This window comes from Leptonychotes weddellii, chromosome 10, assembly GCF_054177405.1.
Source record: "Leptonychotes weddellii isolate Sample4059 chromosome 10, ASM5417740v2, whole genome shotgun sequence".
Taxonomy (NCBI): Eukaryota; Metazoa; Chordata; class Mammalia; order Carnivora; family Phocidae; genus Leptonychotes; species Leptonychotes weddellii.
In genome coordinates, this window is record NC_138378.1 from 55,314,039 (window position 1) to 55,330,295 (window position 16,257).

At 41.7% G+C, this 16,257-nt stretch overlaps 1 protein-coding gene across 5 annotated transcripts in view; it reads left to right on the forward strand.

The window, feature by feature from the left end:
* Positions 1-16,257, forward strand: part of CAMKMT (calmodulin-lysine N-methyltransferase) — a 715,155-nt gene that overhangs the window by 340,195 nt on the left and 358,703 nt on the right. For 4 of the 5 annotated variants that reach the window (XM_081833495.1, XM_081833493.1, XM_081833496.1 and 1 more), the window contains 2 exons: positions 2,877-2,951; positions 9,983-10,046. In XM_081833495.1, the coding sequence (XP_081689621.1) occupies positions 2,877-2,951; positions 9,983-10,046 (139 nt within the window). The remainder of the gene's footprint in view (positions 1-2,876; positions 2,952-9,982; positions 10,047-16,257) is intronic. The other variant, XM_081833494.1, reaches the window with a different exon arrangement.

Sequence of the window (16,257 nt, forward strand, 5' to 3'; positions counted from 1 at the left end):
ATAACTTATAATAAGAAAGGGAAAAAGGAGTAGAGGATGTATGCAAAGGAGTAATTAAAATTATTGGCTGTGGGATGTAAGCTGGGTAAGGAGGGAAGATAAACATTATGGAAAAGAGATAGGGACATGGTGATGGGATTAGCAGATTATTGGCCAGGGGGACTGAAGAATGGTTGGGATTTGAGTACCTTCTGGAAGTGATGAGCTATGAAAGGGCTGGTCAGAGAGTAGATCAGCGTTTCAGTTATTCAAAAAGACAAGGTCTAGAACAGTGCTACTCAACAAATAGGCCATACACTGGAGCCAATCCGTGAACTGCATGTTACTGATCTGCAATGAGGTAAGTTCAGAAATTGAAAGTAAATGTTGAGGAACACTACTGTGATATCCAAGCATATGATCAGTGGACTTGTGTTTAGAATGTCTTGGCTTTTAAAATCTCATTTGCCTGTTAATTTTTACTGTATTTTATGAAACTGTCAGTCTGCAGCAGATTGGATATAAACAACAAAAAATCTGGTCCTTCTCCACAACTAAAGTACTGCTCTAGACGATTGTCATGTGAGTTATTTGAGAAGGGTGGAGGGCAAGGTCATTGGAAGAGAAGCATTGGAAGGACCAGCTCCTTGAATATAGAAGTCACCATCACCAATTGCCTTGTAAGATAGAAGGCCTCCTGATTGTACAGCTCCAGGGGGCACTCTTCTCATTGTATACTACATGAACACCACAAATCCAGAATACATTGTGAATGGTACTCTGTGAGTGTTCAAGAAGGTGGTCATTGTTATCTCCATTTTACAGATGGGAAAGCAAACTCCAAGTTCACACAGCCAGTCAAGGAAGGAACCAAAATTTTTTGGGAGGGTCTCTCACACCAAAGCTGAACTCTGTTCTATATACCACTCTTTGTCATATGCTTACGGTTATGGGGACACCATAGCCATAGCCTCATGAGAACTAGAAAAAAATGCTTTTTGGGAATGTGGGTCCACATGGCCAAGCAGTGCATTTCAGTTTCTTTTAGAATTACTCTAGTTACATCTGCTGTGATAATCCATAGCCAGTTCCTGCCTAAACCCCATCTCTCCATTTGTCTTTGTTGAACCAAGAGGCTGAAGCTCCTCAGGAATCCAGTATCCAGTACCCACCACAGGATTTCCTACACTTTCTGTTAATGAGCTTTAGTAATTACTTATGTATTAGAAACATTTTCTAGAAGATTATGAGTAATTTTAACACTTTTCTCTTTTTCCCAAAATTTGTGTGATGGGTACATTACTTTTATGATTTGAAAAAGTCAAGTATAGATCTATATTTTAAGCCAGATTGTTCATGTAGAAACTCTCTAAGACACTTAGGTCTCTGATGAGGGCTGAACAGGCCTGGTTTCCCACCAAGCCCGAGTCCCAGTTAGTTGCACAGGAGGCCTCAGCATTTCCATAAAAGTTGGTATTGGTCGTGTCCCATTCTCTCCAGGTGCATGGAGTTTCTGAGGAATTAATGTAAAAACAAAGTAAGCATTAATCTCTTGGGGCTTTCCTGGTTTCCTCCATTCCTTGACTCTCCAGTAGGCCTAAGCAAATACAAGAATAGAGTTAATTTATAAAGCTTGTCTAAGTGACATGGGATGACAGGTTCTTCTGGAAAGCCCTCCCTGGAGCTCTAAGTCTATATGCTTACACAACACATAGGACACAGCATCAGAATTATGGGTTTATGCGTCCGCATGTCCTGCTTGGCTGCCATCAAGAAGGCACCGCCTGTGGCCCAGCACAGGGCCTGCCACATAGTAGGTGCTCAGTAACAATGAGTTGAATGAGTGAATGGGCAACTGATGCTCAGTCTGCATAGATATTTTCATGGTGATGTGTTCAATTTTTTCTACCTTAAGAAATTCACTAGCACTAATAATGTTTATTAGTGTACATGGGAAAAACTTTTGGACTTATCAAATTAAGACTTATTTTTGTATTCATACATATGGCTTTTCACTCTGGGAAGATGTAAAAGAAATAAAGAACCCACCAAGATAAGCAAATAGAACTGGACAGGGTAGGATATGCTCACTTATTTTGGTTTTAAATAATAATCAAAATAGAAAAGAGGAGCACAATTTTACTTTGAAAAATAGCACGGCAAATCAGTTTTGATGTGGAGAGAGGAATCATTAAAATACTTGATATGGTAAAATGCTGTTCATCACAATTATTAATTAAAAGTAACTTAAAATCTTTCAGTGGCTTCATAAGCACAACTAGAACTTTTAAATATGTATTAGTAATTATTGTTGTTAATCTGAGGTTTAAAACCTGATCCTCTTTTGGGAGACTAAGTGTCAGGATGGGTGAATTTTAAAATGTGCCTAAAAACTGAGAACTACCAAATGAAAGTTTGCTTTTTTTTCTTCGATCTTGCCAAATTGCTCATTTCGTCAATAAGAAATGTAATTGACATGCCAGGCAAGATAGATATACACGAGGTTTCATGTCATTTATTTTTATAAATTTGTATTCCAGTCAGATGGGGAATACTTTGATCTCAATGTGTACCTCATTGATGTTAAGAATCTAGACTCATTGTAATGACTACGGTAAAAATAAGATATTTTTCCCCGGTTCATCTACAAACTATAAAAACTAGCACAGGCTTAACTCTTGTCTAAATAGAGAATTCTCCCTCTTCTGGATTTGAAGACTAAATAAAATATAGAGCAGACAGTTCCATCCCTAGTTTTTTTATTATACCTTTTGAAATAATTTGTATATACCTTTTAAATAATTTCAAGTGCCACAAAAAATAATGTTAATAGCTTAAAATCAAAAGTTAAAAAAAAACACCTAAGTATAATTTTTAAAAATCTTTTTCTCCTCAAGCGTTTTACGATGGGATAATGAGACAGATGTCTCTCAACTGGAAGGACATTTTGACATTGTTATGTGTGCTGACTGGTAAGTACATAAAAATCATAAAACTCCTGTTAGGAAAAATAGCTTTGCTGGAGTAATTGGGCTGTGCTGCTTTGCTGATGGCTAAGCAAAGTCAACAAATGAAGCACAAAGCCACCTTAACCTCAACAAATTAATATTCATCTCCATGTGACAGTTATAAGGTAGTCTTCTATCACACAGTAACTTCTACCACATTATTTCCCAAAGATTGATTTTGAGAAGCATTTCCATTTTCTGGAATTGCCTCTGTTTCATGCTTGACGTATCAGTAAATGGACGACTTAGGCAAATTGCAAATAATTATGGCTCGGAGAGGAATAGTCTGGAGAAAAAGGAGTTTATCAACACAAACAGCTCAATTAGCTTACTTCTTAGGAGAGATCTGACTATTGATATAAGGGAATATATGTATATGTGTGTACACACACGTATATGCTCCAACAAATAAACGTATTTGTGCAATATCTTTGGGGGAATGTTTTTTCTTAAAATATATGTTTGCTATCTAAATTTTCAATGTCTTCAATTAAGATATTTAATTATACACAAAACAGGAATTATAACATTACATTTTATTGTTATGCAAATAACATTAAAATCTCTGTCAGGTGCCTGCTTTTAAAAAATAATTTACATTAGCTATTTTGTCTTCTCATTTGGCTTAGTCTACTTATTGTTAATGAAGTCTGATCCTAAGTTACAGGATAAATATGTATCAAACCTTAATAATTATTTCAAATAATCTTAGGTATTTTCTTCATGCATGTTGAATAATAACTATTTCAGCATATGGAAACATTGACAGTTCAAAAGTATTTTCCCTGTTAAGAGTAAGATCTTATTTGTAGTTTCATTATGTTTTTATGACACTTGAGATTTGAAAACACAAGTTTGGATTCTGAAGAAGTTCTATGGTATTGATCAACCCAATTATAAGATCCAGAACCTGGAGAAGACTTTCCCTAGAGGGGAGTTAAATGAAATTTTCAGGCAGTCATTATTATTATTATTTTAAATAAGACTTTCAAGAGGTAACTCTTCTATGTAAGTCATTGGAATCAGATTTGCTTTCTTTTTTTCTTCTGAAAAATACTTCTCAATGGAAAATAAGTATTCTCTTTTATTTCTAGCTGAGATTTTCTAGCTTTCCATGGCCCTTTTAGTGTCTTTGTACTGGATTTCAGAAAAACCTTGTTCCAAAAGGGGGAGAAACAGATTTTGGACTAATCATTGATATTGTGCCTAATGTTACATCCCTCATCTAATCAAAAATAAGGAGCTAAAACCTCACCATATGATTTGAGCAAGTAATTTAGTAAATGCCTCTCCTCACCAAATATGAGAAAGGATCCTCCAGGTTTCATTGCACAGATGAAGATAATGCTGGCAGGATTAGATCAGATTAAGCATGAAAGTCAGATCAGAGAGCAGCAGAAAGAGGGAAGGAGGGCAGCATATTCTTGGAGGTTTAGACGAGGGTTGCACGCGTGGGCTCCAGATATGTGGAGAAAGTCAGGTCTGGCCAGGGGATTTAGAGTTAAATGTATCCTTCACATAAATATCAGAACAGCCTGGCTTTGTCAGACCTTGTGTTATGGACACTCACACCATGTCATCCTATTTGTACCAGAGAGACAAGCAGAGGAAGTAAGATTTAAGCTCTTTTCTGATTAATGTTCTCAGTTAGGTTAAAAATAGGCACACAACATGTTTGAGAAATAGTCCTTTTTCCCTAGCGAACAACAGGGTCACGTACAACTGATATACATAATGCATATTCAGTGAAGGCTTTCATTACAAATACATAACATAGTACGATGTTAGATGTACACACACACACACACACACACACACACACACACACACACCTGGTAGCTATAGGAGAATTTACAGATTCAAATGAACTAAGTACGCCAAGTTTTATTTTATAAATGGCTTTTCTATGTATGAGGTGTTAAGTTGGTTTTTTTTCCCCCTGGTGTTGTAAGTGCCAGAATGTCAGCCTGTTTATAATTTCCCATTTGTAAATGTGAAACATTAAGCTACTCTCACTGCAATGCTGATATTATTTCCAAAAGAAATGCTTTGGTAATGGTCTCTCTTCATATTCACAGGGATGGGTAAGCTGCTTAGAAACTTAGAAAGCACAGTGATATTTATAATATGCATGTTGTGCACATAGCAGTGAAGCTCACGCTCTGGGAGCTCTTTATTTCCTGTCGGTTTGGTGTTTCTCTGTCAGTTATTATGTGGGTGCTGCTTCTAGGGACAGGCAGGCAGACCATGCTGCATTTTATTTTTTTACAGTGTCACAGAGGAGGAAAAAAAAAAAAACCTCTCTTTAGACACTACCTCCAAGATGAAACCTGAAATACTCAGTGGCAGAAATAGGTGCCACACATAAATAGATCACACTGTCTCATACCACCCTTTGGTTATTGTCAGTCAATGAGATCTGGATTAGGCCATAGGAATATGAAGCAAGAGTTGGAGTTCAAATATTAGGTACATGGATTAAATTTCTTATTGAAGCATTTCCAGCAAGGGTGGCATTGTCTGATTCCCTGAATAGCTAACCAGTGGTCCTGCTTGATCCCATTTACATGAAAACAAGCCCTATTCACAAACCTATTCCAAACCCACATTGTGGTTCAAGTAAAATGCACATGATTACAACGAGCACGGGTGATATGTTTATGTTTTTAAATCATTCATATATTCATGTATTTACATTCAAACATTCATAAGCCCATGGGCTATGGGGGAAATAACTTATTTCCCAGAAGAGACAGGCTCCTTAGTTCACATCTACATTTAGGAGCTCCACCAGATTATAAAATAAAGAGGCAAGCTGTGAAAGCTAGTCATTATTTCACCATTCAGCATTTTTGACAATGAAATATAGTTTCATGGTTCAACAGTTCCTAAATAACTTGTAAAATGTCAACTTTGAAATAAAAGAAGGAAAAAATCGAGGTACAGCCACACCTGTGAAAGGATGCTGTTGACAAACATCAAAATATTAGAATATTTAACCACAGGTGTAGAAAAAAACCTGCCTATTAAGATCATTGGTTGACTTATTTAACATCAAATTTCATATAAGAATTCCTTTCTGCTGGAATGCAGTCCAGCCTGGTCCTTGCTGAGTTTAGAATAGCAAGTGATTGTTAATTTTCAGCTTGCCTTTCCAGACTCCTGTTCAATCACAGTAATCTAAGGGTCTGGAAGTAAGATTTTTTTTTTTTATCCAAGGAACGCTTTCAGTGAGTGTTTGATGGCTTTCCAGTTTATTGTAGCTCTGCAAAAATAAACATGATTCTGTACATTTGGATTCTCTAAAGGCTTGGAAAGCAAGTCTGAAATGCCACCCATAGCCTGACACATTGAGCTACAGCACGTCGGCGTGCGCAGTCTGAGACTTTGCAGAGAAATGGGGGAAGGTTACACCACTTCACTGGTTCTCTTAGCATTTTCTGCACTATGTACTATGGATTGTTTCTATTTTCTATTATTCTGTAAAGTTTGGTTTTTAAGGTATTCTTCTGGAAGAATTTTTTTTTTTTTTCTCAAAACAGTCTCTAGAATTTCTTCGTTTTCTTCTAGATGCTGTGATCATGGATAGTTCTAGGTCACAACCTTTACACCTGAAAAACTCTAACACAAAGGCAGCCAGCCCTTTCACCCCATACCTAAAACTCAGTCCCAAAGAAGATAAGCAAGCTGCCAAAGATCTGGCACCCTAAATGGTAGCCCCAAGGGAGACTAGACCCCCATTGGTCCCAGCTCCACGGCAATTAGCTGGTAAATACTGATAGAGGCCATTCTTCTGCTGAAAGTTAAATCTAAAACAGTGAATTTAACTTAGCACATTTCACCTTCAAGAGGACACAGAGGCCTCCTTTCTGTGGATACTGGCCGAGAAATGCCTTTTTGTCGCCTACACTAATTAATTTCCCTATGAGTGGAGTGGTAGATGCTCTGTGCTCTGCATAACACTGACTGATTCTAAGGAAGGTGGTGAGAATGGCCCAGCACCTTCCTTTGTCATGAAATCTGTGATTCAGATCCATGGAACAGAGCAAGAGTTGATGCCACAAGGGCATTATATAGAGGGCTGTGTGTGTGTGTTTTAATAGCCAAACTAGACCGACTGTCATCGATGTATTTTGATCAGTAACGGAAGGGAGAGTTGAAATGGTATCTCCATTCCAATCAGTGACCCACTCAGCCTTTTTTTAAATAGATCCACTTAAGCTACTGTTATTCTCTGAGCCCATTAGGACTTATTTAAGGGGTGAATTTTCAGGTGATTATGTATCACTCCCACTAAAGCACATTGCAGTTGCTCATATAACATATCCTACAAAGCATTATAAATTCTGCATCAGAGCTAAGTAGAAAGGTGAACTTGCTTGGAATAAAGACTTATTAGAGAACTATAAGAATTACTTTTGGGAAATTTGATTTGGAAGGATGAAGTGGACAACATCACCATTCAAATAACTGTTTGGAATAGGTGCTTGGGTGTTAAGTCACATTCTCCAGTGAGCTGCGATGTTAATATCTTTGTCACATCACCAACATTGAGTGAAAATAGTACTGTATCAGGTTATGTTTTAAGCTCAGTTTTTAAGGGGCCGATTATTTCTGACAACCTTACCAGCTCCTACGATGCACAGGTTTAAACTAAAGAGCGGTCTTTTGCTTAATGTTATATATTCCAACCAGCCAGGTCTCCAATGGGCCTGAGTAACTGACAGAGATATTTTCCTACAGTGATAGTCTTCTTAAAAAACAAAACCAGAGGGGCGCCTAGCTGGCTCAGTCAGTGGAGCATGCGACTCTTGATCTCAGGATTGTTGAGTTCAAGCCCCATGTTGGGTGTAGAGATTACTTAAAAATAGAATGTTAAAAAAAAAAAGCAGAATGCTTAATTATTAAAATTTAAGATATTATGACCTCACTAAAGAGTGAGGTATGTAGTCCTGAAAACGTTAAAAAACACTTAGGTAGAATTTGATTCCTTTCTTATCAACCCTTAATGACTATTAATCACTGATTAATATGACTTACAGGCAAATTTTTGCAGCATTTGAATTACATATATTCTACACTCTAAGATTTAAGTAGTGTTTAATAGAATGATAGGAAAATTTTCCCCTGGCGCATCATCAGGTTATCCTGACTGATGGATGGAGTGGGATAAGGTTCCCATTCTAGACGTGATTTCTAGCTCCTCTGAAAAGGATTCTTTTTCCATTACTCAAAGCATCCTTTATAGAAGACGGACCTGAACACGGCATATGGTGAAACCCAAGCACTGACTTCTTGGCAACTTCTCATAAACTGTTCTCCTCTCTCCTCTTTCTCAGATGGGAGAGTTGGAAGAGAACCTAATTGGTGAGACAGCTTCCCTAAGCATTGATTCGTCCTTAACAGTACCAGTAAAGGAGTGTGTACACCCTGTTTTAGGGTCTTTGAAACCAACACCCTACATAGGCTGCTCGATTTCAAGGATCATGTTGATCTGCTGGTCAGGCAGTAAGCAGATACTTATGGAGTACCTTCTAGGTATATATGTTGTGCTAGGACTTGCAGTGCGTAAAGGAAGAGAGACCAGAAGCTCTTTGAGATGGGAACTTGGTTTTTTTCCTACCTTGTCTCCAATGCCTAAAACAGCCCATAGCAAGTAGTAGGTGTTCCACAAATACTTGTCAGCTAATATATATTATTGATTTGATGCCCACCACAGCCACGTAAGTGGGCCTTTCTTGACCAGGAAACTGAGGCCTTGTGTGAAGGCCACACATAGCAGAAAGGTCAGAGTCAGAGAGCTGTTAGACCCTGCCTGCAGTGTGACTCCACACAGCAGCCCTCCTACTGACAGCTCATAGTCCCCCTTAGCTCAGAGAAGGATGAGGCAGGGCCCTAGAATAAGGGGTACTTATTCATGCTATGTGAAGAGCAGGGAGACCAAGTCAGAGGGGCCCACAGCAAACTGCAGCATTAGAAATGGGAGCAGGGGACTCCACCTACCCCTCATGGGATGGCTGATGCACGAGGCTGCTCAATGCTCTGGCCCATGGGTCCCAGATAAGGGAAGTCTGCCCCAAGCTTCCAAGATGAGGTCTGGTAAAGACAGGCTCAGATGGGCCCAACCAGAGGGGTGACAGAGCAATAACAGAAAATCTCAAAAGACCAGAGGAGGATAATGAAAAATCACAGTGAACTGGAAAAAAATCAACATGAAGGTCAAGGGAGAAAAACCCAGAGTTGCCATGGTCTTTGTGATACCTAGCCCAAATCTGGTCTTTGTTCTTGGAACTGTTTACTCCTGGGTCACTGGTTGAGTCTGACCTCAGTGCTGTTCCTGGTCACTAAAAACCATCACCACCTGAGATCTGTTCCATGGTTTGGGCATCATAGGGCTGGTGTTTGTTTCTGGAGGGTGACCTCACAATACCTTCCGTGGGTTCATGGCCCAGGTCTACAGAAACTGGGCTGTAATGACGGGAAGGATTTCATCTCAACCAGATGACTCTGAAAAACAAACAGGGTTCTAGAGGGGAGGGGGGTGGGAGGATGGGTTAGCCTGGTGGTGGGTATTGAGGAGGGCACATTCTGCATGGAGCACTGGGTGTTATGCACAAACAATGAATCATGGAACACTTCATCTAAAACTAATGATGTAATGTATGGGGATTAACATAAGAATAAAAAAAAAATTCAATGTCATCTCAACCAGATGATTCCCCCAAATAGCAGCTTAGTTATTGTCCCTTTAACATTAACATGTGGGCCAGTCATGTGTGAATCCTGGCCAATTGCATGTTGATGACTTGGCTTTGGTTGGATAACACTGACCACAATCTTTTTTTCTTCCAGTGAGACACTTGAATGGAAGGAAACAATTTCTCCCCTTTTGGTGTTGAGTAAACATGTGTAATTAGCCTTGTACTTACCTCCATTAATATCATTAGACTTGGAAGCCCAGTTTAATCTGGATTCTGCTCTCTTCTCAATGTCAGCCTGTTTCTGGACCAGTACAGAGCCAGCCTTGTTGATGCAATAAAGAGATTACTCCAGCCCAGAGTAAGTATGTTTCTATTTTCTCCTGAACACTGGCTTCAGAATAATTAGTCTGTGCACAAAGATGGAGAGAGTAATGGAATGGCAGGATTAATGTCATGTAATACTTTAATACTTATTATGTCCAACTTCAATTGGGTCTTCTGATCTATCAGATTCTTTCCTAATCATAACTAGGAAACTTCTTACCCTTGGCCTTCTGATAAGGAACACAGTGGGTAGTAAAATAAATGAAACTGCTTCAAAGATAGTGTGAGATTATTTTTATCAAAGAATTTCTTGAGTCTTTTCCTTTGATAACAATATCTTCATATTAAAGTAGAAGTATGATATGGAAAGTTTTCTGTTGACTTCTGTCATTTTAAATCCCTTCAATGGTAACCTTTGTCATTGGGTATTTATTTATTGCAAAAGAATATATTTTTTTTCTTTTTCTTTCTGTTTGTATCAAAGAAAAAGGACTTCAGATGAATCTGTATATTAAAAGTTCTTTGCTTTAAAAGGAAGCCATTATTTACATATTATAAACATTAGGTCACAATGAAGCCAAGCATGGCATAAAATATTGTGCACATTTTTACATTTATATATCCATTTATGCCTGTGAGTAAATTACAGAGTTTGTAGCCACTCTTATTTTGTTGGGCTGTTACACTAAGCTAGGAGGTCCTGCAGCCTAACTGGAGAGTTAATATACATCTATTTAAAGTAAGAAAACGAGTTTAAAGCTCATGCATTTAAAAAAAAAAAATCTTATAAGTATGTAAGACTCTTGCTGTGCCATAGGAATTTAAAATAGGTTAACAATGTTAATGCAGTCTAAGACAGGAACTCATATTTATCTGAGAAAGGACTACAGTGTGTGTGTGTGTGTGTGTGTGAAGTATTTTCTGGAAGTTTTGTTTCGAAAGTCTTTCAGAAGGTTTGCTCTAGTCTTCTGACCTCAGTGAGACTTACAGACTAATACCTTTCAATCTATCTTTTATATCTTTTCCACATTGAAGGTTCCCAGAGCAATTTGATAATCGTCCTTTGCCTTACACTGTTGCTTTTTATTTTGTTATCTCTGTATAGCTCAGAAACTTTAAATAGGCCTCTCAGAGGAGTAACCACAGCTTGGTAAGTGGTAATCAATTAAATTAAATTGGCCTTCTCAATTCCCCCTGTGAGGTGGGTAGCAGGTCTTGAGGCAAGGAAGGGGCATGCTCCAAGCTATTGATGGCTGCGGTCATGGTTGAGTGAGCAGCCCAAGTTGAGGGTAGAAGAAGGAATTGGGGGACTCTTCATCCCCCCCCGTTAGCCTTGGGTGATTCTTGTGAGCCTTTGCAAGGTCAGGATTTTCAGAGAGGGCACGGAGATTCTTGGATGTAAAGGCCTCTGTGAAAAATGTATCATACATAAATACAATGCTTTCAAGGACTCCTGGATCTCACGCTGCACAAACAGTACTTCACCAACACCCTCCAAAGCCTATTTGTGGCAAATACTCCATTTTGCAGAGATTTGCATGGTTTGCCTAGGATCTATTCTAAATCATTCGAATGATTTACAATAGAGAACTGTCCAGGCTGTGAATAGTCCTAAATGCAGATTGGACTGGAATCTCTAGCAGCTCTCCTGTATCCTTTATTAAGCCCTGAACATTGCCTGAGGGTGTGGCTCCACAAGGCCGCCCTCCTAGTGACAGCTGATACTCACCCTTAGCCCAGAGAAGGATGAGGCAGGGCCCTGGGGTAGGTGGTACTTGCTCATTCTATGTGAGGAGCAGGGAGGCCAAGTCAGAGGGGCCTGGCCGAACTGCAGTATTCGAAGTGGGAATAGGGGCCCTCCCTTGGGGCTGATGCACAAGGCTGCCAGGTACTGTAGCTGAAGGTGTCAGAGACCCACCATAAGAGAGGATCTCCAAGCTGTGAGTGGCACATGGATATCCTGAAATGACTGCTCAGGAATCTCATCCCCATCAGGAGCTCTGGGGAGGCAGGGCACTCGTGCTCCCAGGGCCTTCACCAGTGGGCCATAGAAGGGTCACGTAGACTTGGCAGTGACCACCAGCAGCTGCATCTCCCGTGCCAGTGGGCCAGAAGTGTTCCTAGAGCTGGGGGTAACTAGAGCAAAAACTGAACCCTTCCCCTTCTAAGCTCTCAGGACTGGCTGTTCTGCTTCCAGAGGCTCTCCCTCTGCTAGTGTGTGCATTGTGGAAATCACAGTCCAAGACTAAGGTAACATTAAAGGTTTACCCCATTACATTTAGAGCTGCTTTTAACTTTCTCTTGAGCCCAGGATGACTCCTCCATGGTCTGTGGCCCTGGTGCTGTAGGGGCCACAGGAGGCCCACAAAGAAACAACTTGAGGGGCTACATTGGTGGCTCCTGAGCTCTTGGTAATTCAAGGCTCAGCGAGTTCGATGGGATATACAGCCCATTCTCAGGGTGCTCCGGAAAAACTGCACTTCAGCCAAATGCTTCAGGTTCACAGGAGGGCCCCAGTGTCTGCAGGTAGTGTGGAGGGTGGGAAGAGTCAGAGATATCTGCATACAAAACCCAAGTCTGCTCTCTCTATCAAGGCTCTCTGAGCCTGAGTTTCATTACGTCAGGGTGAGGGAGGAATAAGCCCCCCCACTGCCCCAGGGCTGATGTAAAATAGTTACTGACGTATATGCCTAGCAGAGCGCCTGGCACACAAGATGCGCTCCAGAATGAAAACTTCTTTTTTACTGATGCATTAGCCAGTCAGGGTTAATCCACATGAGACACTGGTCCAAAGGGACCTTGGCCTGGCTGACAGGAGGGCCAAATTCCAGTCCCAAATTAGCACTAGCAGGCTCTGGAACTACCTCTCTCACCCTGTTTTCTCCTAAGTCTTCCTTATGGAGGGAAGGTATGCTTGGACCCTGGAGTCTGAAAGCTTAAGGTTCAGATCACTGGGTTCATCCCATGAAGCCTCCTCTCCCCATCTGTAAAATGGGGAGGGAACAAGCCAATGCATCGGAAAGCTTTAGCACGTGACTGGCTCTGAATCTATGTTAGCTCTTGTTACCTTGAAGAAGACCCAGAGAGACTTTTTGACCATGGTGAGTACAGAATACAGGGGGCATCTTCCTTGCAGAAATGCTGCTGGGAGGGAGGGAATTCACCCTTCTCTGGACACAAACTTTCGTGACTTCTGCACACACCGGGGCATGCTGCGTGTCGCCTGCACCCATGTTCTGCATGCCTGCATCAGCTCCCTCATTGGTCCCAGGAAGACTGTCTACCTGGGTGGAGATGACACTTTTTACTGCGGACAGAGCGAGCGGAGAGAGATTACTGCTAGAGGGCAAGAACAAGAGGTTTCAGGTGGGGGGCTGCGGGAAGAAACCAAATCTGCCATTTTGGGGTGTGTGGTTCCTTGATGTCTAGCTAAAGCAAATCATACAACCCAGTTGCAAGAAAGGTAGATGGGGAGGAGGAGTTTTCCTGCTTTTCCATTTTTGTAGTGGGGTCATGAGTGAGGGGGACAGAGCCCGGAGAAAGCCTAGTCATCAAGGTGGGCTCCTGGCTTGGCTTAGATCCTCAGCCAGATGGCTTAGATCAAAGTCACTACAGGAAGCCCCAAATTTCAGCAGGAAGTGTTTGCTGCCAGCCCCAAATGGAAACTTTCCTTGACTTGTTGGTTGAGAGTATCTGTGCAACACTTGACTCCTGCCAGACTACTAGAGGGAACTCTCTAGCAAACTCAAAAGGCAAAAAGAAAAGAATAGATACTAAAAAGAAATGAAGTCAGCAAAATTTACTTATTCCAAGAAGCAACATTTCCCCACCCCCCCTTTGGTACCCCCCCCAACCTTTTTCCCTCCCGTGAGTGGTTCTGTGTTACTGATGATTGACAGGTGACCCCCTGCTGTTGTGTTCTTTAAAGAACATCAGCAGTGTCTGATATCAGAGGGCCAGAATGTAATTTAAAATACAGCCACGGCAACCTGCAAGTTGAACTTTAGCCTGGAAATGACAACCAACAAATGGTATCCACTAATATTCCTCTGAAATGGCTTTCGGTACAGGGAAGGACACCAAGCCAGCCAGACAGTGTGAATTTACTCAGAACCACAAAAAGATGGATGGAGATGCAGTGTTGACAGCTCTCCAGCTGGTTGCTGCGAACCAATTGTCAAGCATTCAAAAATATCACCTCGGAATTCATTTAACCTCTAGAAACTGGCCGGAACTAACTGCCACATTCCTGGAGCCCCACCTGTATGCAAGGAGGGTTATAAATGTAAATCGTGGGCTCTGGTTTTAGAAGAGCAGAGAGATTTCCTCCTCCTTTTTTTTTTTTAATCCAACATCTCTGCACACATCTGTACAAACCTCTGTTTTTGCTTATGTCAGGGAAATTCCTTGTGAGTGTGGGCTCAGGGCAGTGAACTGAGATGGTGCTGGAGGGACCCTTTGTTCCTGTCTGCTCGCTGGGTCAGAGGCCCAACAAACCCTCCCTTGTTCTTGGTGACAGTCTGTATTCAGCCCTACCTGCCTCTCGCGTTTGTAGGAATAGAGAGTCTCCAGATGGTTTTAAGACCCTCAGAGCAGGGGCCTAGCTCTAGAAGTTCTTTCCTGAAATCTACCCAGGTGCTTATTCGGCATGCGTAATACTGAGTCTCTGCCCCCAAAGCATTTATAATCTGATTGTGGAAATGTAACACACACACACGTGGAATCACAGTGGACAGTGCAAAACGGCTTGTAATAGCCCATCCCTGGGTCATAGTGTGGTGCTGCTTTTATTTGTTTTGACAATCTTTCTAATTTATACCTTCAATAGAATGGGAGATACTCAAGGGTTTGGATTCTGTCTTGATGCCACAAGCATTTGTTGAGCAACTACTCACTACCTGGCACTGTGCTGGGAATGTGAGGTGCGGGTATAAATATGGATCACTACCGCTAGGAGAATCTCCGTTTAGTAGGGCAGATTAGTGCCTGGAGCTACCAGGAATTACAACGCAATGTGATGAGCATACCAGAAAGAGTGACTGACTGCCTGAGGAAGGTTTCTCTAGAGGCAGTGGCATTTGACTTTGGTGTTGAAAAGTAAGAAGGGCATTCTAAGCTTCAGGGAAGGGGACTAGAAGAGGGAAGGAGGGAACGGCGCTCACAGGTACAGAGGATGAAAAAGCATGTTGTGTTTTGGGATCAACAAGAGAAGTTTGTTCTAGCTGGAGTGTGAGAATCTGTGTGGTTTGGGGGTTAGGGTTGGGAGGGGCGGGAGATGAGGTGAAAGACTTAGTTTGGGGTGCCATTTTATGAAAGGCTGAGGATACTATACGAAGAGACTGGTCTTTATTATATGGGTACTAGAGAGCCACTGAAAGTGTTTGAGCAGTGGTATAGTCAGGTGTCGGTTCTAGAAAGATCAGACTGGCCAGCATAGAGGCTGCAGTGGAGTAAGAGAGAGCTTGAAAGCAGCAAAGTTCCTCAGGGCACCACCATGGACCAACTTGTACATGGAATTGTTCAGTTAGGAGATAGTGGAGATCCGAGGGTGGAGAAGAGGGGACTGAGCGGATATTCACTGAGGAGTTCATTCAGTAGACATTTACTGGGTGCTTCTCAGATGCAGAGGCTGTGCTAGGACCTGGGGATAGAGTAAGATACAACGTGATCCTGCCCTGAAGGAGCTCGCCGTCCAGCGTGAGAGACAAACAAGCGAGCAGTTACCTGACGGTGTGTTAAGGAGACAGCGGCGGTGTGGGTGAGCCACGGAAGCGGAGAGCGAAGTGCCTGCCAGGGAGGAGGCACAGCGTGGAGGCCAGGGGTGGTCAGCAGAGGCATCCCAGGGACAGGGTGTCTAATCCGGGGTTTGGGCCCGAAGGTACTGAGTTCCACTGTAGACGGAATAAGTTAAAAGTACTTGCAGAACGTCTCCATGGAGAGACCTAGGAGGCACCTGAGAACATGGGTGGACCCTGGACTACGGTGGATGCTGTAGATACATACTCGGGAGTGTTGATGTATCAGTGAGAGCTGAAGCCATGGGCTTTGGTACAATTGCCTAGAATTGTACAGAACAGGGAGAAAAAGTAGGCAGAGCCCTGGGGACCACTGACAATCAAAGGGGGCAGGTGGAGAAACCAGGGAAGGGGGTTGAGAGAGACATAGGGGAGGAAGCAGGCAAAGGCGGCATCTCAGAATCCAGGTAAAGAAAAAATAAACATAAGCTTAAACATGTAATTGGTATT